The following is a 27,318-nucleotide window of genomic DNA, read 5'->3' as shown; positions in this document are numbered from 1 at the left end:
TTAAAGTTTGCTGTTGTTTTCTCCCCTTTCAATTTTAGTTGGTCAGGTAAAAGATTTAGTTAAAGAAATGATTAGAGCACTGGGAGTGTCAAAAAGGCCATACTTGGCCAGTCCAGACTAGTTTTATGTCTCCATGAGTGTCTCTGAGCAAATACTTACAGAAAATACCAGAGCACGTATAGAGTAACATTGACCAGGGCATATTCTTCCAGTTTCAAGTGACTGTTTGTTCATTAATTTCAGAGCTGTTGATGGATCTGGTTTTGGATCTATTTATATTTCTGGCCTTTACAGCATCTTGTGGTAATTAGGAGCTGTAGGCAGGGTTATGTGGTCCAAATTCCAACTTTTAACCAGTTACCTGATAATTTCACTCTGCTTTAATCCTTGTGTTTGCTGAATAATGAATAATCATTCCATTCCTATTCACCAGTCACGTTACTGGTGAGTTTGTATATCCTTCCATCACTTGTTTTCCAAGTTTCTAGTATCTTTTTGCAAAGAGGAGCAAGAAGGGTAGATTCCACTGATATTTTTCTCATTCTTCCATAGCTTTTATGAGAAGGGATGCCCAGAGCTACTTCCAGGATTTGAGAGCAGTGCTTTCTGTCACAGTGCATCCATAGTATATTTAAATGTGTGTCTAGGTAGTAGGTTCTTAACAAGTTAAGTATAAAAATGAGAAGTGATCTTTTGTACATGGTTTTATTTGGATGATACAGCAGTTAAGACTTGATGGAGCAGTTAAAGCTTACAGGAGGTCTGTAACCATGTAAAAATATCAGTGTACATTACAAATTTGAAGTTCGGTATATATGAAGTTCAGAATATAACTTTATACAAAAGCATTTTTCTTCGTAAGCTTGATTTTTAAAGCTGGCTATCCCTCCCCTCTCTATCATCTATAGTATTCAATACATACTAACAATTAACAGCACTTTTTTCAGTCGCTGCAGCTTGCTTGAGATTATTAACATTTAAAAACAGTGAATAGGCAGCTTTACAAAATGGAGAGAAAAAGGGAGCAATGGTCAAACATTTCAATCTTTATAAAGAAAATAAGCTGTGTTCTAAGATCATCAATTAGGAAAAAAGTTACTTGCCTTACAATGGGAATTAGCGGTAGATGTAAAATATCCTAAAAAATATGCCTCACCCCAACCTTGAAGCATCTAATACTACCCTTGTTAAAAACAACTGTCCCTGTTGCAATTTGTAGTGTGATTCTATTATCAGACTAGTAAACTGTATCATTTTTACAGCTTTAAGAAACTCATATAAACACGTGAGAGAAGATGACAAGATCTAGATCAAGATCACCACGATGGAAACCAAGGTAAATATTTATCTATAACTTGTGTTCTGAAATGTAGCTCTATATAAGGATTTATAATTAGGACTTAAAACTTGCATGAAAGAAAGAAAATTACATCCAGAATTGCAATTTGTAAAGTGTATTTTATAAATTATAATTTGTTTTCCAAACTGAACACCTTCTGCAATTTTTTCCCAACTTGCAATTTCATTATTATGATATTTTTTTTTTTAAGCTGGAGGTGTTAAGTTTTTGCTGTCTGCCAAGAACCCTGTTCAACTTGCATGTTTCGGGACTTGGAACTACCTTGAGCACAAAATCCAAGCACCAAACTAGTTAAGGTTATTTTTACTCAAGCACCACCTGGTGCACTTAATGTCTGTAACTCACTCCTGTTTTGCCTCTTGGTCTACAGGGAGGGCCAGATCAACTGTTAAAATACTTAGTTCAAACACCTCAGGCTTTCTGAGCTGTTGGGGCTGATCCGCAAATTGATCTTTAGCACAGTTAGATATGCCTTACAGCATAACGCGAACTGAAAACATGGGAGTCAGTGCTGCTCTTTTTGGACACTAGCCTAGTAGCATGTGTCATTGATGTTTGTCACCAGAATAACATCCAGGTTACTTCACGCTGTTAGTTACCTGCCTAATTTTTAGGACTTGCAATACAGATTTGAAGTGTTAAAACTAGGAGGCTGGAATCCAATTTTAAGCTTTCAAGAGCCTGAAACTACTTTTCTGCTGGTTTTGGGTTGTTTTTCTAAACAGAAAAGTTGTGATGACCAAGACCAAGGGAGTTTGTTGGATAACACAGAAAAATGTGTGTGGGCTTTTGTTTGTTTGTTTTTCAAGAGAGAAATCCTATCTACTTCCATAGTAAAGTGATAGCTGTGAATGTCCTTTGAGTGAAGGGCAGGGAGGAATGCCCCAGCTCTCATTAAAATGCAAGCCTTAACTAGAACATCATGGGGCGGCAGCAGCAGCATGGATGCTATTGGAAGTTAGCCATTATAATTTTATGAAGATCTGTCATTCTGAGTTTGAACTCATTTGCAGAAATGGAGCTAATAGTTATGCCAAATTGTACATTTACAATATGTGTACAAAGGAAGTTACTTCCTTGAATTTTTTCAACTTACATTTTTCTATGTTTTTATTAAAGAATGTATCGAGAGTGTACTGTGAATACTGGAATACAAGCAGAACTGTTATGTCTGGGATTACTTGCTGGTTCTTGCTAGTGGCTTGTGCTGTTTTTTATTTAGGAGATTTTGTCTGAAAGAACTCTTAACAGGTTGCTTTCATTTTTGTAACTAGGTGAAAATGCAAAGCTGAGAGTGATGCAATTGAGTGGATCTTAGCAAATGAATGCTTTAATAGCAAAAGCTGCAATAAGTGTGGAAGTGCATATGTATACATGTACACATAATTTTAGAAAAAGACAAAAACATCTTTTTCAAACTCGGTCTGTTCTGTAGGAAAAAGCCTACCTGTGTGGCATTTTAAATAGGATATTTTATAATGTTTTCAATCCGTTTTTGGGGTGGTTTTGACATGCAAAGAAAACCTGAAAAGGCTTTTTCTTTTTTTTTTTTAGTAGTTCTTTATATGCTTTTTTCCTTCCCCTTTTTTCTCTTGGCACTGAAAAAGATAGGGAATGCTTGAGAAGTGTGAAAATGTGTATAACAGTTGTTTTCAATGTAGTGGAAACTTCATATATATGAAATTATTTTTAGTTTTAAATGAAAAAATTCAAAGAGAAAAATGATTGACTTACTAGTATTTTGAGTGGGTATTCTTACTGTGAAAACTTTCAACAAAGTAAAAGTAAGCTTGATACTCTAGCCAGGCAAATGTTACTTTGAATATCTTGGCTTGTTTTTTAATTTTTTTACCAGTTGATTAAAACTGTGTACTAAACTATACTTCCTTAGGGAATAGATGTTCTCATTAAGAGGTTGATTTAATTTTATGGGACTACTCAAAGTGGATTTTATTTTTGCCTTAGGTCCTTATCTCCGACATTTAGGAGTCCAGAGCACCATAGGCAAAGGCATGCTCATATTAATTATGACTGTGAATATAAAAGCTTTCGTAAGGACCCAAAGAAACCTATGCCTTGGAGAACAGAAGATGAAAAATACGGACAAAGCAATTCCAGGTTTGCACCTCATGGAAATAACCACCAGAGAATATATGAACGTAGATCACCTTCACCAAACCTGAAAAGAATTCCCATGGAAGATACTTACAGTCATAAGCCCTATAGAACACATTCATCTGAAAGAACTGAAAGCAATAGGAGATGCCAGTTACCACCAAAATACTCGGAAATACCATATAAAGAGCATGATCGTCCGTTTTACCAACACAAAATGGAAGAAAGATACATGTTTGAGCACTACAAAGTCACTGGAAATGAAAAAGGAATGAAACCTTTTCATAGACCGTTAGGGGCTTCATGTAAACTTGAAAGAAAATGGCATGAAGATGACTTGAGGCACCAGAGGTTACATGAAGAGAAGTACGGTCAGTCACCCAGAAGAGTTTCTGATGAATTTACGGCAAGGAGCTCTTTACAGAAGAGGTATAGGAATAAAATAATTAAAACCTGGGTATTGTGGTGTAAAGCCTCAAGTGAAAGTCTGTTTTCATTATAGTTGAAGATATCCACCTTGAAACACGTTGGCCACTTTGTAGTTTTAATTATGGGCGACTGGTAGTAGTGAAGTATTTGTCTTTTAAGTAAATCGTATTGATGGCTAGAGTATGAAAGGATAATATTTCCCTCTTAAGAGCCCCTGCACATCTGTACCTTGGCGTGAGGGATTGTGGGTTAACTTGCCACGCATTCTGCTGTCCAACATTCTGCACATATAAGTTCTCGCTTTCTTCTCTAGTGCAAGTGTAAATTGCTTTATGTCAACACAGGTATCCTGAAGATCACGATTACAGAGAATATGGGCACACGTCTAAAAGGGCTAAAGAAATGGAGAGGTATGACGGTGGAGAAGTAGCAAGAAATTCCAAGTGGAAGCAAGAACGTTCTTTTCCACCCTACCAAGAAAAGGAGGAGCAAAGAAATCTGGGTGCCCAGTCCCACCGATCGGCTGAAAGGGAGTACTCGGAGGGTTTTGTCACAAAGATAGCCTATGAGTACAGTCACAAACGACGCAGGCATCCGGATGGGGAAAAGGCTTTTTCAGATGATAGAGCTCAGAAGTATGTGAAGCAGGAAGACCAGAAATACGGTTCTTCTAAGGGTGCCCGGAACAGCAAAGAGTTAGATTACTTTAGTGGTGGAAGAGCGAGATGGACTGAAGAAGGACATGTCGAAGTACCTGTTAAATATAGTTCAAAGAAGGGCTGCGATGCTTGTATTAACTCTTCCAAAATGGATGTTGATCTGAGATCTTTTAAAAACAAACCGAAGGAAAGAGTAAGGAAAGAAGGGGAATTCAGGAAAAAAGTAGATTCCTCCGATAGCCAGCATGATTCAAGTCATACTGTTTCAGATGTGAAAATGTCAGATGTCAACTGTAGGAGGGAACGTCTCACAATCAAAGTGGATATGAAGAAAATGGTGACCAAGTACAGGTACTGGTTTCCCCTCACCTCTTATTCTTTCTTCCTGTCTCTTTACAGTTTATGAATATTGGAGGAAAGCATGGTTTCTTTAAGTGGTAACCAGGACAAACTAAGGTTGTACCTTTTTAATTTTATTTCATTTAAAATGTTAACTTGCCTGGACTGGAAATTTACAGCCTACTTCTATTAAAAAACAATCAATCCCCCCCCCCAGTTAATTTCCTGGAGATGTAGTAGGAAGTAGAAAGAGCAGATATGCCTGATACAAACCTGTAGTTAAAAGCTGCTTATCATAAGTAAATGTGTTACTTTTATTTAAAAAAAAAAAAACCAAACCAAAAGCAGAAAAGCCTAGTCCTGTACTTTCTTTTGAAATATGATGGCATTTTTCTGACTGAGTCATCCCTCATTTCTTCTAAAAATCAGATAACCTTTAAATTATATAAATCTCAGACACACGTTCAGATGTTCAATATCTCAAGTTCAATAAAGCTGTCGAAAAATTAGAGATCCCTGGATTATGTTATTCATTGTTGTAACAAATGAAGTGTCAATCTGTTGAGGCATCAGAACTGAAAAGCAGTAGAGTCTGCTTCTGTCTATCTTCTGTGTAATGCTTGTGGTTGCCTTTAGCATTCCCAGTGTCTGCTGAATTGGAAAAAAGTGGTAATATTATGAAAATCTAGATGATGGATACATGGTAGAGAGTAAGCAGCTTGGTTTGTGTAGATTTTTGCAGGCTTTCTGGTTTGTTGGCTTGCTGTTGCAGGCAAGAATGTCATATAATGGCAGTAATCCCTTTTGGAAGGGATTACCTTCCCTTCCAAAATGATCAGCCTTCATTTTAAAGGTATTTTGCCTCTTGTCCCAAATAAAACATCTATATCAATTTTCTTCCCTTTCCAATATTTCAGAAACACGTAATACAATGGAGAGTTACAAAGACAAGGTATTGTCTGCACATAAGGGGCTAACATTAAAGACTGAGGAAAGGGCAGTGGAGTAATCCCCCCTGCCCCGGCTAGGACAAGCATGTAACTTCCTGAATGATAATGTAAGGAAAATAATTATTGTTGGGTTTTGTTGCAATCCCACAGAATGATTCCTGTATCTAGTAGCCTCTTGCTGCTGTTTTTGAAAGTCATGCACAATGGACATGGTAATTATTTGCAGACTGAAGAAACTACTACATGGATTACAGCTAATTTCATGTGTGGAAGGCTTGCTTCCACAGCCAAAAGTGCTAAATATTTTATTTTTTTAAAGATGAGAACACTAATTTTGCAGAAGCTGATGACTGGGAATATTCATGCTGCCTACTTTAGGCATTTAACAAACACCTGACTTGAAATGACTCTGCTGAGAAGAATACTTTCTTTATAAACCTGGGGAGCAGGTAGATAATTCAAATCATCTACAGTTGAGATTGTTTGGATTCCCTCTTGCATGCATTTATTTCCAGCTTACTGGGGGCAAATAGATGACTTCTGGCACCTACTAGAGGCTAATTCTCATACAGTTTTTGTATGAAATTATAGTTTTGTATGCTTCAAATACAGGATGGGCAGGCACATAATCACTTTGCAGAATGCACAGTAAACAGAGGCTTTATCCTAAAAGCTTTTACATGGGCTGTTTGAGTCCTCTATTTATCTTTCTGAAGGACAAGCATTTTCCTTGCAACAAGAACAGCAGGATTTTTGAAGTGTTACCTTCCTTGTCAAAATAAGTCTTAAGCACCAATGCAGCCATTTGGGGCGTAAACTTACTTAGAATGAATAAAATTTGACAGAAGGCTGCTAAACATGTTCTTAAGTTCACACACTGCCACTGGAAGGCTGTTTCACTAGGCTCAAGTGATGATTCAGTTCCCAAAGATGCCATGGAATTTTTTACATCTCTGAACTGTTCTTGAAAATTGTCTGGTTGTTCCTTGTAAACAAAGACACACGCATAATTGCATTCCAGAATTATACTAAAGTAGTATATCAGGATTTTTGTTTGCCTGTTTTATTTGATAATCTAGATGAATTAAGTTTTAAAATTCACAAATTTTGTATTACATACTTCACTGAAACAAGGATTCCTGAGAATGTAGTCATATCTTTGTATTTTATTATAGCTTTTCTTCCTTATGGCCTTAGGAGTTTTTTAATTAAAAGGAACAAAACGAGATTTCTGTTTCATCACATTTATTCCTAAAATGAACTTCTTAATTTATTGTTTTGTTCTGCTCATCTATTTGAAGTTTTCAGATATAGTGAATTCTTTTAAAGTGAATTTCTGCAAATTTTTATTTTAGGATTACTTCTAGTCATACTACAGAGCGACAGATGTCACATGATCTGGTTGCTGTTGGCAGGAAAAATGAAAATTTTCATCCGGTGTTTGAGCACATGGAATCTGTAACACAAAATGTTGAAAACGACCCATCAAGAGAATTTACTCAGGAAATAATCACAATTATCCATCAAGTTAAAGGTGGCTGTAATATTTAGGGTATATGTATGTGTTTATGTATTTATAATTATTAAAATCAAATCTAATGAATTAGATACGCTGTCCTTGTAAATCTCAGGTGTTTGCCTTTTGGCTTCATTCTGTATTGTTTAAGGAAAATGTAGGTTGAGGATTTAAGAGTAGTTGGGTGGAGAATGATTGTAAGAAGGCCTCAGTCCGTAATAGAGGCATTATTGTGGAGCGTTAAGGTCGAAAGGATTTTATAGTTAAGACTAACCTGCTTGTTTAGGAACAAGAAAAGAGAAAAGGAGCTTTGCTGTAGTCGCAACTTCCTAGTTATGTACACTTCCTTTTACTTTTCAGATTAGTGTTTAGACTGCTGCATCATGTTCGGTGATGAACTTTATTTATAGATTCTAGTCATTTGAGTACTACCATGATAGAGCTGACAAATAGTTAACTTTCTGTTCAGCTTAATCTTCTTATTTAAGAAGGGTGTCTAAGTTGGGCTGGCCTAATCTGTCATTTGTGAATGTTAAACTGCAAGTGGAAATAGTTTGAAATTTAATCTCGGAAGTTGTCTTGGTGTCCTTAAGAGTTAAACTTTTAAAAGATACAATTTCCCACTGTGCATTTCAAATACTACAAATAAACATTCTTGTATTTAATATCTTTTCATAGCAAATTATTTTACATCTTCTGACATAACTCTGCATGAACGGTTCTCAAAAATTCAGGATAAACCAGTTGCAAATATGAATGAAGTTAAAATACGTTTGGATCCAGAAATTCACAGGTAATTGATGTGCCTTTTGCCTTAATTTATTTGCATTAAGGTTGTTAATCTTCAGGAGACTTTACACAATGTAAAGTGTTTCTTCACTGACTCTAAACTACCTGCCCATGGTCTGCAAAGAATTCTGTAGTTGGTCAATAATGCTTTGCTATTTATAGTGATGGTGCTTGTTTTCATGTAATATTTTTGTGTTCCAGGAGGATTGACATGTCTCTAGCAGAACTTCAGAACAAACGAACCATGCCATCTGAATCTCCCCAGGTATCTTGATTACTTAACTTTTTTGGCAAACAGTAAGTTCAAATGATATAGATGTAAACAACATTTTCCCCTTGCTATTGTTAAGTCACTTTTACATGCTTTGAAAGACTATCAGTAGTTCTGATTATTTTGAAAGAAATGCACGCTTGAACATATTTACAGATACCACAATGGTGCAAGTAGGCTGTGTTCACCGATGAGTAAAATGCAGGTGCGTTCTCCAGAGTAGCTGGAGTGTGGTTATTCCTGCTGCTTGAACTCCTGTCTGTTTTTAAATAGTGTAAATACTAAGTAGGTGACTGACATGTGGCTCTTGCTTTCCCCCTGAGATTAGAAAAAGCCTTAATGTTTCTTCTACGCTAATGTTAGAATGGCCCGACATCCACATAATTCCTCAGAATGCTATTTTATCCCATGCTTTCATCCAGGGACATAAGATTTTTCTGTCTTCCCCTTTCAAGCTATGCTTACTGTGATTTAGTTACCATTTTTTTCTATAGTACAGGTATGTGGAGATTCAACTTAAGAAGTTCTACTATTCTTAATTAAGATTTACTGGAATTTATGTGAATGTTTTTGCCTTGGCAACTCCATGCAGAATTCCAGTGCTCTGTTCACTGTTGTTTGGAAACTTGTAAAAAGGCAGATGGTTCAAGAAAGGGTGATTGTTTAGGACTACTTCTGTTATTGTTTTGGACTTTGGATCCTTGGGTTGATGTGAATCCGTCCTACGTGCAGTCAGTTGAACTACATTAACAAGACGATATACAGGATGCAATCCCTAAAGGACAGAATCACATCAGTGTTTAGTTATTAGTAGCTAACTTGACTTTAACCCTTCCTCTTAACTAGAACATTATAAGAGTGTTAGAAGATCCAAATGATCTACGGCATGATATAGAAAGGAGAAGAAAAGAGAGATTGAAGAATGAAGATGAGAGAGTGTTTCATGTAGATGGTGTAACTCCAAGGTAATTAGCAAATAACAATCTTGTTAGCCCAAGCTTGTAGTTCTCTTACACATTCATTTTTTTTTTGACTCTTCCGCAGTTACGTTCACACTTGTTGTGATTCTTTTCCATAGTTTGTCCTTGTAAGTTTGACTCGGACTGAAATTCAACTGACATACATTGCAACCTACTCTGTAATGGAGGGTTACCTTGAAAGAGGTTAAGCTGTTTTTTTTTTGACTCTTCCGCAGTTACGTTCACACTTGTGATTCTTTTCCATAGTTTGTCCTTGTAAGTTTGACTCGGACTGAAATTCAACTGACATACATTGCAACCTACTCTGTAATGGAGGGTTACCTTGAAAGAGGTTAAGCTGCAGTGGGAAAAAATGAAAAGCAAGCTCAAGCTGTAGCACTGAATGGCAAGAGGGGAAGAAATGAGTTTAAAGATGCTTAACTATTTTTAAACTCCTTGATGTGCCACATAACATTCTCTTGGTATTTTGTAGTTTCATAAAAGCATTCTAGGATGAATACATTGTTGTGTTGCCCTGGTTGTTTTGTAATGTCATGTGGAATATCAACAAAGTACTGGAATTTTTCTGGTTCTTGGAGAATTTTATGAAGAAAAGCTAGATTTTTGGAATAGCTTTTTACTGCTATGAATTCCTCCCAACAGGTTTGTTAAGGGTGTTTGCCTCAAAGGTGTTTGCTAACCTCAGTCATCCTGTTTCACTTTTGATGTTGGGAGGTTGGCTGATTACAGAGAGATGACTTGACTTACTTGTGTTAGAAGAAAAGTTGGTTAAAGAATTGCCAGAGTCTAATGAAATGTTTCTACGCTGTAGTCATGACTTGCAGATCGCTCTTAATATGCTGCTGTTTGTTCATTTTAAATGCAGTCTATAATGGCAAATGGTGGCAATACGCATATTTGGGAAAACTGACTTGTGAAGCTGCAGAAGAAATATTTCTTGTATTTGAGATTCTTTGAACAAAAAGTAAAAGTTACCAAGTGGCAGGGGGTGGGGGTGGAAATTGGACTGTTGCATATAGCCTTTTATGTACCTGGGGCTATGTCTTTAGTGTATGTTTGGCCTGATTATCTGGTAAGGCTTTTTTTTTGCCACTTCCAGAGTTACTGTCTTGCTTACCTTCTTACCTTTTGTGTATGCCACTCAAAGCAGGAAGCACAAGTTTCTCTAGTAAGCATGACTATCCTGGAGTTCGACGTGAGGAGGGGTTATGCTGTCAGAGTAATGTGGACAATGTAATGCAGGCTGAGGGCAGTACTGGTATGAACGATGGGCAGAATTTTCCTGAGATCGGGGGGTTTTAATAGCTCACACGTGAGATACTGGCAATGCCTATGAGCTAGTCCAGTGTGCCTCTGTTTTTGCCTCAGTAATTTATTTTGCAGCTATGAAAAGTGTTTCTGTATGTTTCGTGAACTATGAATTTTGACTTCTGGTGGTTACTTTTCATGGTATATGTTTTATTTAGAGGTTTATGGACACATCTGTATTAGCAGTGTGCTCGGTTAAAAAAAAAAAAGCAAGCAAAAGCCCAAAGCCAGAACACCCTGCTTGCTGAGAACGAAACTGGAGCATTAGCTATTTATCTGAGCTTCTGTCGGATTTGGGATTTCATAAAATGGAAAGTTCTGTACAACTTTAAAGATAGTACAGTGTAGAACTGCTGAAATGCAGAAAGCATTTCAACCAGTGGAGGGCAGCAATGACCAGCCATGCAGGCCTAGCGGGGTGAGCCAGGGAAACCTGATTTGCATAGCAAGGATTTCAGGAAGGCAGAGTATCTCTCTTAATTTGTCATGGCATAAGAGAATACAGTTTACTATATAATTCTGTGCAACTTGGGCTTGAGTTTAGTCAGAGGACTAGTAATTTGTTGAATGTCCTAGAAAAAAATTACTTTAAAACTGTCACTTTGCACTTCTAAGTGATACAGATGCTAGACTAAGGTCATTTAAAATACAGGGGGTTTGATATGCTATGGCTTTAGATTTTAATTGTTCTCTCTCTCTCTCTCTCACATACACATCAGGAACCAGCAAAGCTGCAGTCTTTCAAAATTACAAAACTCTCAAATTGATGGCTTCCAAAAGCCTATGAGGTTCATTAAGCCACCTTTCAGGAAATTTATTGGGAAACCTCACCTGGTAAGCCTAAATGTTGAATTAGTAGCTTCTGCATTGTTGTTCTTACAATTCATTTTATGCTGCGTTGTCTATGCTGATGTAAATTTAACAATCTGTGATGTCTTGCCCTTTTAAATTTCAAGTGAGGCTTTATTATCTTCAGACTTTGCTCAACAATAAAACTGCTCGTAACTTCACAGTTCTAGTGCTGTACTTCCTCAGATATTTGTTGAAGCATAGATTAATACACGTGAGCTAAAACCGCTTTTGTGGCCAAATGCTGATACAACAAAAATAATTCTTTTGCTATTGCATGCCTGTGCAGTACTCCATAACAACTTTGCTACTATTTTTTTATAACCTAGCAGCAAGTGGGCCGGAGATCTGTTGTTTCAGAAAGCTAGTTTAGATCGGTATGTTGGTTGAAATCAAAACACTTTTTCAGCTAGTCCGGAAATAAGGTGGTCAACTTTAGATCTCTTATTGAATAGCAGGAACAGGTCAAACTAAACTGTTGAACTAAATTTTAGGTTCAAAATTACTTACTGAAATTATTTAAGGGGCTTTATGAAATAAAAACTCATACTGCTTGTAGCTTTGTAAAAGAAATTTGTACGTAATACTACATTTCTTCCACTTAATGATGTACTACCTAAACTATAAATTAGAAGGCCTTGTTATTGAGCAGAAACCTGAGGTAATGTGGAAGAGTTTGAGGAAAAAGAATACTCTTCTGCATTCTAGTTGTCAGCGGTTGGAAGGGAGCATCTGAATCTTGTTTAGGTGGCATTGTTACTAAAACAGTGTTTCTCCCCATTATGATAAAAGTTCTGGGAAGCTCTTAATTTAAAAACAAATAAAACTGAGGAACAAATCACAGAAATAATTAGAAATGTCTGAAATAATGTTCCTGAGGATGGAATATTACACAGTGGAATAGCTTATCTGTGTTGGTATTGCTTTTATCAAAGATAGTTTGGGCACTTATTCTTTTTTAGGCTATCTTTCTGTGATGTCCTTTAATACTGAAATGGGGAAGACAGTTATATTAGGTTCAGTAGAAATAAATTTGTCTCTTCTGGAAAATTCCTTCTAAATAAATGTAGTCTTATTTCCAAGTGCTTGTGCTTGTTTAACTTGGGGAACTGGTGAGACCAGAAAAGCTTTATTAATGTGTGCAGTATAATTCTAAAACATCTTTTTTTTTTTCCTTCTTCCTGGTGGGTGCAAAATAAGGAGGAGTCTAATGTAAGTTGTCATTCTTTATATGTTGTAATTAATACCCTAGGGACAGGGTTCCAAAAGACCATGAAACTTTTGAGGTCCACCAAAAGTAGCTTTTATTTAGTCAAAGTTCTGACCATCACTGAAATGTAGCTGCCTTGCAGATATAACAGTGCGTCTTTCAGTGTAAAAGAACACAAGTTTTTAATGGTAAAAAATATTACTTAAGACTAAAATTGAAGTCCCCAAAAACAAGTAGTAATTGCTCATTAAATAATATAGTAATTGCAAATAAAAAGGGAGTTAGTCTGAAATAGAAACTGAGTTACTCTTAGATGTGCTGAAGACTCAGAAAGACTGCATTTTGATATCCAAAAGCGAATTGCAAACATGCAGTTTTTAAAGCCCTGCACTGCAGTGAGATGTTATCCATTCAGAACAACAGTAGCTATGGAAGCACGAGTATTACAAATGCAAGGCATCCTAAAGAAGGAATGACTCTCCATGAAGTCAGCCATGCAGAAGCTGGTTTGCAGACAAGTGGGAAGATAAAATACTTTAGTTTGCCATCCACATTTGTCAGTAAAAATAGAATTAATCAATGCTCACCAACTGGCTTGGAGGGCTTACAGACATTTTGCAAATGTGTCCACAATACATTAATTGGCACTTTAATTGCATCTCCTCTTCTGGTTTTGTGTTTCTGTTCTTGCCTTTTGATTCTTATTCTGCTCCCCTTGTCTGTTTTCCTGTTTATCTAGTATGTCTAATGCTCAATATGTAAAGTAATGCAGAAAGAGGGTAATCTTTTTCCTGGGCAGAGCAGATCACTAATACAGCTAACTCCTATCTGAGGCAGTACAAATAATTCAGCTGAATAAGCTAGCTCCAGTAGTGTGGCATTTCCCGTGACATCTAGACATGTTGTGTGAGAATGTATGGTGCTCAGAATGGCTTTCCTTAAAGGAATTCTTCAGGACTGGGTGCGACTGGAGAAGAGCTTATCCTGGTGGGCAGTAGCTCAAGCTTGATCTCCATGTGTGTAAGCTGCTAGCACTGCTTTAGTATTTGTTGTGGGAGTTAAGTGGAGTGGCATCCAAGCAGCCAACTGTAATTTCAGCCACGTGTATCATTTCTGTGATGAGTAGGTTTTCTGTAATAAATTCAGAGCTGCGTGACTGTACTCACTACTACTTTGGAAGTGTAACATTAGTTTGTACTCACTACTACTTTGGAAGTGTAACAGTAGAGTTGAAAGCAGCCTTAGAAAAACAAAAATGAATGACGGTAAAGGCCATTTGTAGCTGCTTTCTGCAAGAGGACAAATGTTTGGAATTTGCCATTCAGAGTCTTGCATCAGAATGGTATGGTTCAGGTGTGAACACTGCTGGGCACCTTGAAAAGCGTAAGAACCACGACTAAAGGGCAGTGTTCAGAGAACAACTTAAGAAGTGGTTTGATGGATCACCAGAACATTGACCCTGGGTCCACCGTACCTTTTTAAATAGAAAACATCCTAAAATGAAGGATATATTACTGGAGTACAGCAATACATGGAAAAACTGAGGAAGAGTTTGAAACATAAGCAAGAGCTAAGGTAATAGTTGTTGAATAAGAAAGTAACTTTTTGTGGTTTTGCTCCATCTTACAGATTCTTAGGTAGATACTGGTTCAGTTGGTTTCACAGTCCAAGCAGAGCTCTCCAGTTCTTGTGGGAAACTGTTTTAGGCTGCAGAAGAGATGTAGCAATAGCACATTGTATCAGCAAAATTGTAAAGGTGTGGGAAAATGCATGAAAAAGTCCGCAATAGACATCTCTTACCACTTTTGTTGAGGAGAGTTCCACCTGTAATCTTAAAAGCAAACCCTTGGAAATCCAAAACAAAAACTGTAACCTTCAACACTGGTCTCAGGTTTGTTTGCTCTTTTCTACAGGTAAATATTGAGAGAAAAGTACATCAGAGTGCCAGGTTTCAAATGACAAGCATAACAGTGCCAAAGCTCAGAAAATATGGCAAAAATGACTTTAAAAAAGAGTATTTGACAGGAAAACCACTGCAGCACCTTAAATTATAACACAGGATTTAAAAAATTTGATGTATTGGATAAATATTTAAACATTTTCATCTTTGTTAGTAAAATTTCATTGTGGTTTTTATCACTATTGCTTGAGGAGCTGTGTGTGGCAGCATTGGTAAAAGATGGATGCTTGAAAACTGAAAGCCTGATCAGTAGATCATATTTGATGCTAGGATGTTGCCTAATGTGAAAACAGATAATGTGTTGTCATATTAAAATGTCCTTACAGTAAACTATCAAAATGTGATATTAACACCACTTTTTGCTCTCTTGTTACATGGACGGTATTAGTCATTTGGGTTAAAATTAAACATGGAAATGGTATTGACTTGGTTGGCCTACTTTTGGTATCCCATGGTCAACCAATGTGAACTTTTCAGTGCAAGGTATGAGCAAGCTTTACAGCAGGCCAGTGAAGGGGAGTGTTTCTTGTGTTAATATTCAATAATTGGGGGTTGAGTTTAAACTTGAGAAGAACTTGTGCCTTGAAAGGTGCAAATGTCTATCTAGCCTTGATTGTAAGAAATGTCCACCTAGCCTTGTACCCTATTGACAAAAAGAGGACAGCTAAAGAGTAGAAGATCAGAACAAGTATCTAGTTGTACTTCCCCATTTATTTTTTTTTTTCATTTAAAACCTATGGTTTAGGAAGTTCCTGAAGAATAGATTGCTGTGTCTTTGCATTAAGTAGTTCTAATGTTTTTGTTTCCATGAATGTACTTGAATCTTGAGGGAGGTGGGGATGTGGAAGGGTGTATCCACAGTTAGTTGAGACAAGCTTTCTTTTAATTCCCAAAGGCTTATTTTTAACTATAACAGGAAATTTTCTTGAATTTTTTCATCTTGCTGAATTCTCAGCTTTAAGGAGGAGTGTACTTCAACAGGGAGCTTCCTGATTTAATTGTGTGTTGTATGGAGACAGTTGATTTGATTTCATGGAGTATCTTCATATTCTTAGAATAAGAAGGGGGCTGGGAAGTTCCTGACATGCTTTTTCCTCTGTGTATTTAGTTTTCCATACCTTTTTTTCTTGGAAAAGCCATTTTGACTACTTTGATATCCCTTCATAAAGTCTTTCTTCCTCTCTTTTTGTTCTCTGCTGAATCCCCTTTTGTCAAGGCATTTTAAGAAGCTAAATAGTTGACTTGTAGGCAGTAATATATTCTCAAAAAAAAAAGCTAGCTTAAATCCTTGTTAAAAGCTAACCAGGATTCTAACACTGTTCTGTTGCGTTGATAGCACTGCCACCCCCGCCCCCAGCCCCCAATTAGTAACAGTGTTAGAAAACATATCCTAAAGTGTTTCTGCCACTGGAAAGGTTTGGTACTTTGTTAGAGAACAGAAATTCTGTAAACAGCAAAACATACATTTGCATTTATCATTAGATATTAGTGTATATGAAATATTTCATGAGAGTTCTCTTAGGCTCTTTTTAAAATGTATTTGAAGCTTTTAAAATTTTATTTGAAAAAACAGAGTTCAACAGCATTGGAATGCTTTTGTGCTTATTCAAGAATGGGCCATAAAAAAAAAATTAATTTGATTGTTAAGAGTTCATTAGCAAGTCCATTCTGTCTGGATTAGGTGACTTTAACGTAGTATATGCCAGTATGTAATGCTTCTGTAAATATTTATAATCGTATGCAATGATGGAATAGTGATATTTTAGCTGTGTGCATCCTCTTGAGGTAGCTGTCATGGGAAAAATTGGAAAAGGGCTAAAATACACAGGTAGGACAGTGGCTGGAGGGAGTACTCTGTTCTAGGCAACCATGGCTGTTTGCAGCTGTTCAGTGTGTTGACACAACAATTTCAGTACCACTTGTCTGTGTGACTTGCTTTTGAAATCGTGTGTTTCTGTGGCAGGCAAGTAATTTTCAAAATGCTCTCCTGTAATAGAGAGTTAAAGTAGAATCTTCTAAAGACCAACATAACATGCTACACATTGATTGTCTGGTTGCTGTGGTGCTGTGTATAGTAACAGTGCATGTGTCTGCTCTAAAATATGCTAACCTATGATGACCATATGCTAACCAGGGATGTCCAGAGTACTAATCTTGTTGCCCTTATTCCTGACTCAAGGGATGACTGCTATGGCAGCCTGTCTGCTACACTTGCTGCATGCAAATTGACGCATCTGTTCTGGGGGGGCAGGGGCGGAGAACCTTAATTGGGTTGTTACCTGCTTAGATTTCTCCAAGAGGATGATATTCCAGTAGGATGGTGGGCTCTGCCATCACTTCAGCCAGCCTGGACTCCAGGCCCTGTGCTCCTGCTACTTTGGTTCCTTCAAACAGTGTCGTTGTGTCAAATGCTACAAGATTGAAAGAGTTGCAATATTTATTAGTATAACCTGGAAACCTTGAATGTTTTCTTGAATAATTTAGTAACGTTAAGCTAATAACTCTGTTTTCCTGCTAGAATTCTTACTATTCTTCAAAACCAAGTGACACTTACCCTCACAGACGCATTAGAGGACACCTTGAAAATGCAGGACCCATCAGAAGACACTTTAAGGTACAGATCAGCTTTTGTCAGATGTATGTTACGTAAAATAGTGATTTGATCCTGTTGAGTTCAGTAACAGGAGACATGTTTTTGAAGGTATTAAATGCCATGAAAAATAGTGTCATCATAGCCTAACTGTTCCCATTGAAATAATGGGAGGCTTAGCTTTTAGTAGGTAAGAGGGCTGGCAATGGATTGAGCAGAGTTGTCCAGTATTGTATCTGTGCAGTTGAAATAAGTTAACTGCAAAGTTGAGAATGAGAATTGCAGAGATTAGACAATGACTAGAAAGCTCATCTATCCAAAAAAATAGCTAGCCAGCTTGCTTTCCTTCACCTGATGTGTGCAGAAGCCTGAACTATTTCCCAATGAGAGGTAAGAGGGCTGGCAATGGATTGAGCAGAGTTGTCCAGTATTGTATCTGTGCAGTTGAAATAAGTTAACTGCAAAGTTGAGAATGAGAATTGCAGAGATTAGACAATGACTAGAAAGCTCATCTATCCAAAAAAATAGCTAGCCAGCTTGCTTTCCTTCACCTGATGTGTGCAGAAGCCTGAACTATTTCCCAATGGGAAATGGGAGACATGAATTGTATTGCTTTCAAAATTGTTACTGTTTTTTTTTATTAGCCCTTTCATATAGGGATTTCTGGGGAACTGATCTCTTGTGTATACCCTGCATGCTGCTATATATGCATTTAAAAAAAAAAATTAAATTGTGAAGCTTTAAAAATTGTGAAGCTTTATTCTCAGGGCCTCAAGGTGGTAAAGGGGTAGGCAACTGTGCTTCTTCCTGGGGTAGTGCAGTGGCTGTCTAATGCCTTCTGATTGTAAAATGTATCATGGGTTCAGCAGAATAACAAAAACCACTTTCTTCCTTTTCTGCTGACAGTGGCATGCTATGCATGGATCCAGTTAGAGCTCTTTAGATTTGATTAATACTTTTCTAATATAGAACAACTTACACTCATTTTCAACCTTAAAATTACCCCTACTCATTTAACAGGTGTGTTCTCAAGAGTAAAATAACACACAGAATAGGTAGTCATCTTTCCTGTTTTGTAGATAGTGAAGTTGAACTAAAGTTTTGATGACTAAGTTAAATAGCTGGCATTTTGGATGAAATTTTGAAAGGGGGGGCAGTGTAAGTGTAGGGTTTTTTTGTTTGTTGTTGTATTTCTTTTTTTCCTCCCCCCTCAGACTAAACATAAGAGAACTGTTGGAGAGCCTGAAAGCCTTTTTATCCCATTTAGGTGTGCTTTGCCAGTCAATCTTAATCAGATAGCTAAGCTAACACTAGCAAAAAATGCTAACTTTATTCTGCTAAAAAAAAATCTTTTTCCAAGCTGAAGTTAACAAGTTTAAAGTGTCAGCCTGATACAACTATTTTAACATGTAAGGACATCATAGCCTCTTAATTGGTATCCCCTCTATTGCCAGCCTATAGGGGATGGAGGGATCTTTAGCACTGGCTGCCATATCATTGAGGCAGTGTTGGTAGTTGATGTGTAAAGAAAATGGAAGGCTGCCTTCATTTACATCAGCCTACAGTTCTGCTGGAGATTATGCAAGCATGAAAGTGTCCACTTAAGTTGTCATCGCACGTATATGTGAATATTGCCTGAATATTGCTGTATCCAATGATCTGTTCCATGGTGCTTTAATATTTGTAGGGAAAAGAGCATACGCACTTGTATTGCAGTTTGCATATGTGTATAGCACATGTATCATTGCCATGGAAACAGCAGTGCTGATTTGACTTAATTTTATCAACTTTTTTTTTACATTTAATTTCCTCCTGTGTAGCATAGAGGGTTTTTCCTTCCCATGCTGCTGCTGAAACCTACTTAGAAAGGTGATTTGACTATCTTCTACACTCAGGAGGCTTTCTTGGCTGATTATTTAAAATGGGGCCATTTTAACTTAAACAAAAAAGTGGGTTTACTTAGAATGTTTAAAAAAAAAAAACCAAAACACAACATCATATGGTCTTGCAGTATCTTAAACTTTTTGGAAAAAAAAATTTTAGAACAGCAGTTTTATAAAGGATCTGGAGAAATCTTAAATTTAAAAGGTCTTTTTTGTAATGACACTTTGCAATGAATCAGTAAGCCAACCTTTAAGTGGGTACATGCATGGTAATCTTTAGTTCTGAACTTCATTCACTGTGTAACACAGTTCAGTGTATTAATGGCTGTGGTGGGTTCACCCCAGCCAGCAGCTAAGCACCAGACAGCTGCTTGCCCGCTCTCCCCTCGGCTCCCCTCCTCCCCCAGCTGGATGGGAGGGAGAATACAGAGAGCAAAAGTGAGAAAACTCATGGGTTGAGATGAAGACACTTTAAGAAGTGAAGGAAAGAGGAAGGAAAAAAGCAATGCAAAGGCAGTCAGTCAGTCACCACCTCCCACAAGCTGACTGATGCCCAGCCGGTCCCCAAGCAACGGCTACCTGCTCCAAAACCCCCTCCCCTCAGTTTGCATTGCTGAGCAGGAGGTTATATGGCACGGAATATCCCTTTGCTCAGCTTGGGTCAGCTGTCCTGGCCGTGTCCCCTCCCAGCTTCTTGCCCACCCCCGGCCTACTTACTGGGGGGCAGAGCGGGGAAAAAGAGAAAAGAGAAAGCCTTGGCACTGTGCAGGTGCTGCTCAGCAATAGCAAAAAACCACTGGTGTGTTACCAGTGCTGTTTTAGTCACAAATCCAAAATATAGCACCATGCGGACTGCTGTGAAGAAAATTAACTCCATCCCAGCCAGACCCAGTGCAAGGGTATATATTTGCCCATACAGACTTATTTCAGAGCCTGAGGCCATTGGTTCATAGGCATTGTCATTAGCATTATTTATAAAATAGTCTTAATGTAAAACTAGATGTCAACTTAGCAGATTTTTTTCTTACTTTAGCCCAGAAGTCAATGATGTTTTCCACGCACCTTAGACTACCTCATTTTGCTCTAAGCTATGTGTGACTGCAGTGCCTACATACTAAATGTCTATATGATCTGTTAACTCTGTCTACAGCTGATTCTGTTCTACATTAATAATACTGCTATTCTCCTCCCTCCCCACTTACGTAACAGGTAGATACTTGAGTTGAAACTTTTAAACTGTGTGTAATCTCATTTTCAGTATCTTGTACCTTTTTCTCCTCTCTTACTCGGTCTGCCCCTTTGCTTGTTGTCATACCAATGCAGTGGCAGACCACTAAGGCCTCCTTTCTAGCCACCTTGTCAAAGCAGAGAACCACAGCAGCTGTGGGGGAAATGGGAGCTTTTAATCTTAACTGTGTTCAGGGGCTTAATCCAGCATTAAAAATACCCTTCAATTTTCCCTATGGTAGGCATATACCTACTTAAAGAGTTTACTTCCACTTAGTTTTATTATGCCTGGACTCTGATACTTTTCAGGAAAGGGGTTAGCATTTAATAGCCTTCCATAAGAGCAACCGTGGGGGACTGATGGGCCAGCTTCTCCTGGCCAGTTATCTCCTACATAGTGGGTGGGTGAAATGATTTGGGAAATAACAAACCTCTGCATTTGCATAAAGGAACCTCTGTTCTGTACAGTCCTTTCTTAGCTGTTCACCAGCCACACAGTGGAAAGTACAGTGGAAAAACTGGTACGAAACTTATTGTTGCAACCTCGGAGCATGTGATTTTTTTTTTTCTTGAAGTGATCTTTACTCTGTCAAAAGGAGACTGATTTCAGCAGAATAATTGGATCATGCTCAAGAAGGTCTATTTCTGTGATACGTTTTGTTTTCTCTTACCCTTTAAAGGTGTTTGTAAAAGATTATAAGAATTTTATATGGTCAGGATGTTTCCTCTTTTTTTTTTTTAGCTGGAAAGCCACTTTTTAAATTTGGGGGAGGGAAAACCTTTAAATTTAAAGGATGAATATATACAGGAATGCTTTCTGTCAGGACCACGTTCGAAAACTTAAAATGGCAGTACTGGAAAACAATGAGAAATTATGATAAATGGTTTTTTTCTTACTCTAAAGATTTTTACTGCCTGTTTGGTTGGAGGTCTGAGTGCTTAGGAATGAAAACCGTTTTATAACTGTAACTGCTGTGGTTGGTGTCGATCTTGCTATAGTCTTTCTGTGTATTTACAATGCCGTTCACCTGTAAGCCTTTTGTTATCTTTGTGGCCTCTGCTCCTGGTCCCACACTAGGTTAGTTTACAGTGTTCCCATCTGGAGGTAACAAAGGCATAGAGCAATGAATGTATGTTCAGACAGTAAGATCTTAAAGCTATAGGAAAAATATATATACTGACTTCTGTTTAGTATGACTTTTTTTAGACTCGCCACGTGTGCCCACTGCAGGCCCGACATCACTGAATTTGTTAGCAACAGGGAGGTGTTGTCTTAAACTTTTTTGTTGATGCTGGTTTACTTTCACTGAAGTTCAAAAAAATGTTAAAATGTTGCACAAGAGACTGAGTTTTTTCTATGAGGAAGATAACTTCAGATGTTCTAAACAGTAAGTACAATACAGCAGTTCTTTGAGCCACATGGTAGCTAGTGGTCTGAGGAGTATTAAATGGGAAATAAAGGAAGAGGCTCTGCACTTGCAAATGCATACTTCTGTCGTTCAGTACTGTAAGTTTTAGATGTGTATAACTGTAAATATAAACTATTGAGTTTTGGTGCCCTCATCCCCCCACCCCCCCCCCCCCCCCGTTACAGAGCACCTTTGCAGATGGCCGTTTGCAATCCCATTATAGATCAGGCTTAGTACAGAGGGTTTATATATTCAGGCTAAGTACCAGCGGTTACGTGATGTTGGGGTAAGGGGGTTTTACTAATTAAAACCAGCGGTTACGTTCTGTTGGTGTAAGGGGATTTACCACTAATAAATTCAGAGATGGATTTTTGAGGAAGGAAAAGGTAAGTTGGCTTAATTTATTTTTCACTAAGCCATTAATAAAATATGAATATTCATATGATCTATTCCAATTTTTAAATCCCTGTGGAATAACTTGGGTGGGTTTTTCTGGAATATTGGCTCTTCGTACTTTACAGGAAAACTTGATTCTGCACTCCCGTTTCCTCCATGTTTATTCCCTTGAAACTTGCTGAAACTTGCTTTGGGTAATTGCAAATCAGAGGTGGCCTCTGAGATTCTGCAGTTGCCTCTGTTTCAGTATTCTTTCCTCGAGCTCAGTTGATCTCTCTTCCCATTGTTAGGAAGAGAAATTGGCCCTCTGTAAAAATATTATGTCCTCTTAGGCTACGGTTTTAAATCAACATGAAGGGTATTAATAATGTTTTTGACTAAGTCTGTGGGCCTCTCCTCTTTGTTATGTTACCTTCAATTAATCATGTGCTTTAAAGTACATGCTGGAGTGCTGATCTGAATAAAGCATCCTATACTATATAAAGTCTGTGTAAAATGGTTTGATAAGCTCAAGCTGAAATAATTAGGCACATCTGTTCTATGATACCTTTTGATTTGCAGTGTGTATGGGACAACGATAATCTTGAACTGCAGAAGAACTTTTGAGCCATGTAAAATGTTACAGCTTTTGTGAGGATCAGTAGTTAAAACATTCTAAATCCTTTATTAGAATTGATCAAGTATGATCAAAGTAGTATGAGGTTACTCGTGACACCGGAGAATTGGATTAGACGACCTATGCAGCCCCTTGCAGTTGTGTTCCTGTGTGAATTCTTGTTTGGTTTGTAATTCTGTGTCCACCTAGCTGTAAGTAAATACACTTGCATAAGCATTTGTAGTTGGATTAGAGTTCAGTTCTTAGAGCACAGAAGCATAGGTTCTTAGAGCTGTTTTCAAAAAATCTCCAGTTTACAGCCCAGTGGGGGGGAAAAAAGCAAAATGCCAAAAAACCCCACCAAAAACACACACAAAGAAACCCCCACAAAGAAAGCTGAACGCTTTGGACAAGGTAAACGGGTCACTTGTTACTGAAGTATACTGGTGAATGCCTTTTACATTTGCATGGACTCTGAGAAGTATGATCTCTGAAGGCTGAATTGAGTTGGAATTAGTGGAAAATAGATGGAGAAGGATTTTTTCCAAAAATTATGACCTTGTAAAATGGGTGTAGAAGTGCCATAATTTTGTTGTAGTGAGCTTTTCCCCAATAATTTCCAATGTTCTTCTACAATTGGATATTAGGTTCTTGTCTGGAACCTATAAAGCATGCTTAACACAGTCTGGCTGCTGGAGATTATGATTTGAATTAGAGAAGCATAATAAGATTGGAATATTGATTTTTAGGCCCGATGAAGAACTTGAGTAACTTTGAATTAAAGTAAAATAAATCCTGAAGAATGACACAGCCATTTTCTTAACAGTATACTGATTGCTGGTTGGCTAATTATTAAAAACCAAAACTGTTCCTCAGATTCTAGTGTTTTCCATGTTTTGCCTGTTGTAATGATTAACAAATCTCAAGGACAAGTTTAAACTGGTCTGAACGTCTTTATTTCACCCTTTTGAAATAATTATGCATATGCATCCTTTAAGATACAGTCTACAGTTGTGCTGTTTCAATCCATAATTGAAAGAATCTTGCATGTTACATACTATAATAATACAGTACTTATGAAAGTTGGGAGGCTTTTTTCCACTGTTACGACTTGACAGCAACGATTTTTTTTCTCTCTCTAGGGAAATTTAAATACTGCAGCAGAAACCTGAACTGAGCTGTGATCCTGAAGTTGAAACAGCTAACACAGCAAAGGGAGCATCTGTTCATTTTTTTCACAACTTTGTCAAGACTTAAAATAGGATAAAGGAACTAACCCTGTAACTTTCTTGATTAAAAATAACTTTATTTTTCAGTAGTGGAATGCTGCAGAACTTTTTTACAGTTTTAATAATTGCTTTTAAAGTACAGTATTCCATTGAAACATTGTAGTATGTACCTTTAGTTCCTTTTGCATACCAGTCTCAAGTAAAGAAGTCATTGAAGGGAGTCTTATTTATTGAATACTTTTTCTTGAAGCATGATGTTACAGATGGAACTTGAGTTGTTATACCCAGAGGTTTGTATGTTGAAAGTTTATTGCTTATGTAATAAAAAAAAGGAAAAAAAAAGTGCCTGAATTGTTTGGTAATAGCACATTAGCTCAGGATTTTCCAAGTAATGACCTTTTAGGTTGTGCAATAGATCTTACACCTCTGTTCAGTCATTTCCGTAAAACAGTATTTTGTATTACTTTTATTTTAGTTTGATAATATACTTGGGTTTCTGATGTGTATATACATTTGTAAATTGTTAGAAAGTTGGGACAACTTTCAGTATTTGATTAAAATGAATGGTAGCAGGCAGGTATGTAATGTACTGTAGCAGTAGCTTATAACTGCACTGAAAGCATGCTTGGGTTTGTTAGAGGATTAGTTGGTCTGTATTCAAAATTATTCTGTCTCATTATATTTTGGTGTATGACATTCTTGACCGAGCCACATGTTCTCTAATCTTTTTCATCATAAATGATTTGGTGATTTCCTGGATTCTGAAATTGGGGCCTGAAGTATTTAATTACAAGAAAAACAAAAAACGTAAGTTTTTATAAGCATGTCTTCTAACAAAGCTGTTCATAATTGAAACTGCTTTAAATGCAGATAGCTTGTAGTTTTGTTCAAAATCCCAGTAATTCCCTGAAGCTTACTGTACTGCAATATTGTTATGCTGTGTGCAAAACTCAAATAGCCAGACATGTTTTATAAGCAGCTCTAAACAATATTATGCTTATCTCCTGTTTATAGCCTTTGCCTTAATACGTAATATACGATAGGGTTGTGTGTATGTATTACAGATTTGTTCGGACTTTTTATTGCCGGTAAATTAAAGATGCATAGCAAGTAGTTTTCAGAGATGTTCTTATTTAAGAAAAAAGCTGTTCACCATATCCATAATATATGCAGGCTATTGTACTTCCATCATTTCCAAGACAGCGTTAGCCATATAGAATGCAGGCTGGTCTCTGTTGTGGATAGTAGATCAGAATTCTAGTATTGGGTAGAGGTGTGTTCAGAGAAAAGGAAATCTGGTTTTTGGGTGGAAAGTCAGGATGTGATTTCTGCATGCTTTTTTGTCATGTTTTTTCCACAATGCCTTCAGTAGAGAGACTATTTGAAAGTGTAGGTATGGCTCAGAACAGCTCAAATAATGTCACTAAAAATCTTCAGTTCATGGGGTGTACTGCTTAGTGTTCATAGGGAATAAGCAGGCAGGAAGTGTGCCACATTCATTCATGTTATGGTCGTTCAACAATAACACCAGATGATTTGTTTCTAAACCCCAAGTTTTCAGTTTAAATAACAACCATTAATGATTCATCTAGTTTTTCAGTAACTTTGATGTGCATACACAAAATGGGAAGCGAAAGGAAGGGAATTCCCTGGTCAAATAGAGGCAGGCAACTTTCTGCAGATAAGAAAATGTTACTTACTTACACTGTCAGTGATGAATCTGGCAAAATCATCCTGTGTAGATTTACTGGGAGATGAAAATAAGGAATTGAAACAATGGGTTAAGTGAGTCACCCTAAGCAAGTGTGGAGTAGCTGCAGTTGAGCAGCCTGCTGGCAGGGGAGTGCACCATGTACCCTGCAGATGAGGGCAGGTTTACCTTCTAGCCGACAAGCTATTCACACTGCTCCTGAATGTGCTAAAGCACTGTAAAACATGTAAGAAGTGAAACCATGTATGATATAGGACAAACTACTGAAGCTATATTGTCTTATTCAACAGGATACTACTGTTTCTGTAAGCTTCCTGCAGTGTTGTTATTAAAGCCTGGAAGAGAACTCGTTGTAGATCAAATGGGAAAAGTGGATACATGAAGAAACTTCTGACATGGCAGTTTTGCTAACGCTGTTTGGAAGCAATGCTGAAGTAATCAGACTTCAGTCAGTTAATGCTGCTTTAACCAGGTTTAAAAGTGTGACGGGCTCCTCTGATTTTTGTGCTTTCATGTTTTACCTGTGCATGACTAGGTATCTCCAATTTGTTTTGTACTTTAACAGTTTAGCTTTGGTTTTTATTTTTACAACTGTGAGCCACATATTACAAACAAGGGGGTTTTGGGCATGTCTACTGACTTTGATATTTTTTTATTTTTCCCCTTGCCCATCCTTGATCCCAAAACGAATGTTGTATGGTGAAATGTAGTCATTGTTTCAGTTGCTTTAGCTTTTATTTAAGGTGATACCATTTGCTCAAATCGCATTCTTTACCGATAACTTTACTTCATTAATTTGGGATTCTGTCATGATAAAACTTCCTATATTTTATAAAGTTCCTACAGAAATCGAATTCTGTGACGGGGTTAGGTGCTAGAGGCATCTACTCTGTGGTGTTATCTGGTGTGAGACATTACTATGTATATTTATCTTTGAATTACAGAGACTTGTGTCTATATACTCATACACAAATGAGCTTATTTATTCTTTTAGCACAGAAAAGTTCTGTTGTATTGGAATATAATGTTTGGCTGAGAACAATGTATTGAAGTTACTGATTGGGTTGTGAAGGCACAAGAAAAGGTGTTAGGTGGAAGAAAGGTCAATTTACTTGAATAACTTGGTGCCTTTCTGTATTGTGACTGCATTGTAGAAAACACCTGTACAAAGACTTAAGTAATATCCTGATTATTGCATTGTTTCTAATGGGAGCGTGGACTGGTAACGGTTGTTAAAATAACCACTTACTTTAAATACGTGTGTAAAGCTCAGCCTCAGAAGGAAAACGGTGTCTGTTGTATTAGTAAAGTCTGTCACTGCATTTGCATTGGAAGGGCAAGTTAAAAATGTGATTGTCTAAGAGCTTTCTAGCTTTCTGTTTTATACTTTGAAAATGTAAATGTGAATTGCCTTTCTTTTGGTTGACTTGATATGACTGTTAAATGCTCATGTCATATTCTCAGTTGTTCACATATGAATTTTTTAATTGCTATCCAAAATGCAATGGGTTTAATATGACTAGAGTCTTCCTTATTAAGTGTC

At 37.3% G+C, this 27,318-nt stretch overlaps 1 protein-coding gene across 2 annotated transcripts; it reads left to right on the top strand.

Moving 5' to 3' along the window:
- The first annotated feature begins 1,261 nt into the window (after window positions 1-1,261).
- CUNHXorf23 (chromosome unknown CXorf23 homolog) lies at window positions 1,262-27,318 on the top strand. Of its 2 annotated transcripts, XR_657451.1 has the most exons (11): window positions 1,262-1,336; window positions 3,326-3,904; window positions 4,249-4,914; window positions 7,208-7,386; window positions 8,047-8,161; window positions 8,359-8,422; window positions 9,275-9,393; window positions 11,436-11,550; window positions 17,254-17,349; window positions 23,978-24,871; window positions 26,066-27,318. XR_657451.1 is itself a non-coding variant. In XM_009276891.2 (10 exons), the coding sequence occupies exons 1-10, from the start codon at window positions 1,296-1,298 to the stop codon at window positions 24,005-24,007; spliced, it is 2,004 nt and encodes a 667-aa protein (XP_009275166.1). In that variant the 5' UTR covers window positions 1,262-1,295; the 3' UTR covers window positions 24,008-27,318. The 2 variants fall into 2 exon arrangements, 1 of the variants encoding a protein (XP_009275166.1); XM_009276891.2 differs by having other exon boundaries at window positions 23,978-27,318.

This window comes from Aptenodytes forsteri, unplaced genomic scaffold (genome assembly GCF_000699145.1).
Source record: "Aptenodytes forsteri isolate BGI_AS27 unplaced genomic scaffold, ASM69914v1 Scaffold273, whole genome shotgun sequence".
NCBI classification, from domain to species: Eukaryota; Metazoa; Chordata; class Aves; order Sphenisciformes; family Spheniscidae; genus Aptenodytes; species Aptenodytes forsteri.
Note: the sequence above shows the minus strand (reverse complement) of the source record. Positions and strands in the feature narration are given on the sequence as shown.

Bases quoted from the DNA above. Each gene is read 5' to 3' on its own strand.
- CUNHXorf23 (XM_009276891.2), top strand. From the start codon at position 1,296: ATGACAAGATCTAGATCAAGATCACCACGATGGAAACCAAG. The intron at 4,915-7,207 runs GTACTGGTTTCC...TTTTTATTTTAG, and splicing joins AAAATGGTGACCAAGTACAG to GATTACTTCTAGTCATACTA. The intron at 7,387-8,046 runs GTGGCTGTAATA...ATCTTTTCATAG, and splicing joins AATTATCCATCAAGTTAAAG to CAAATTATTTTACATCTTCT.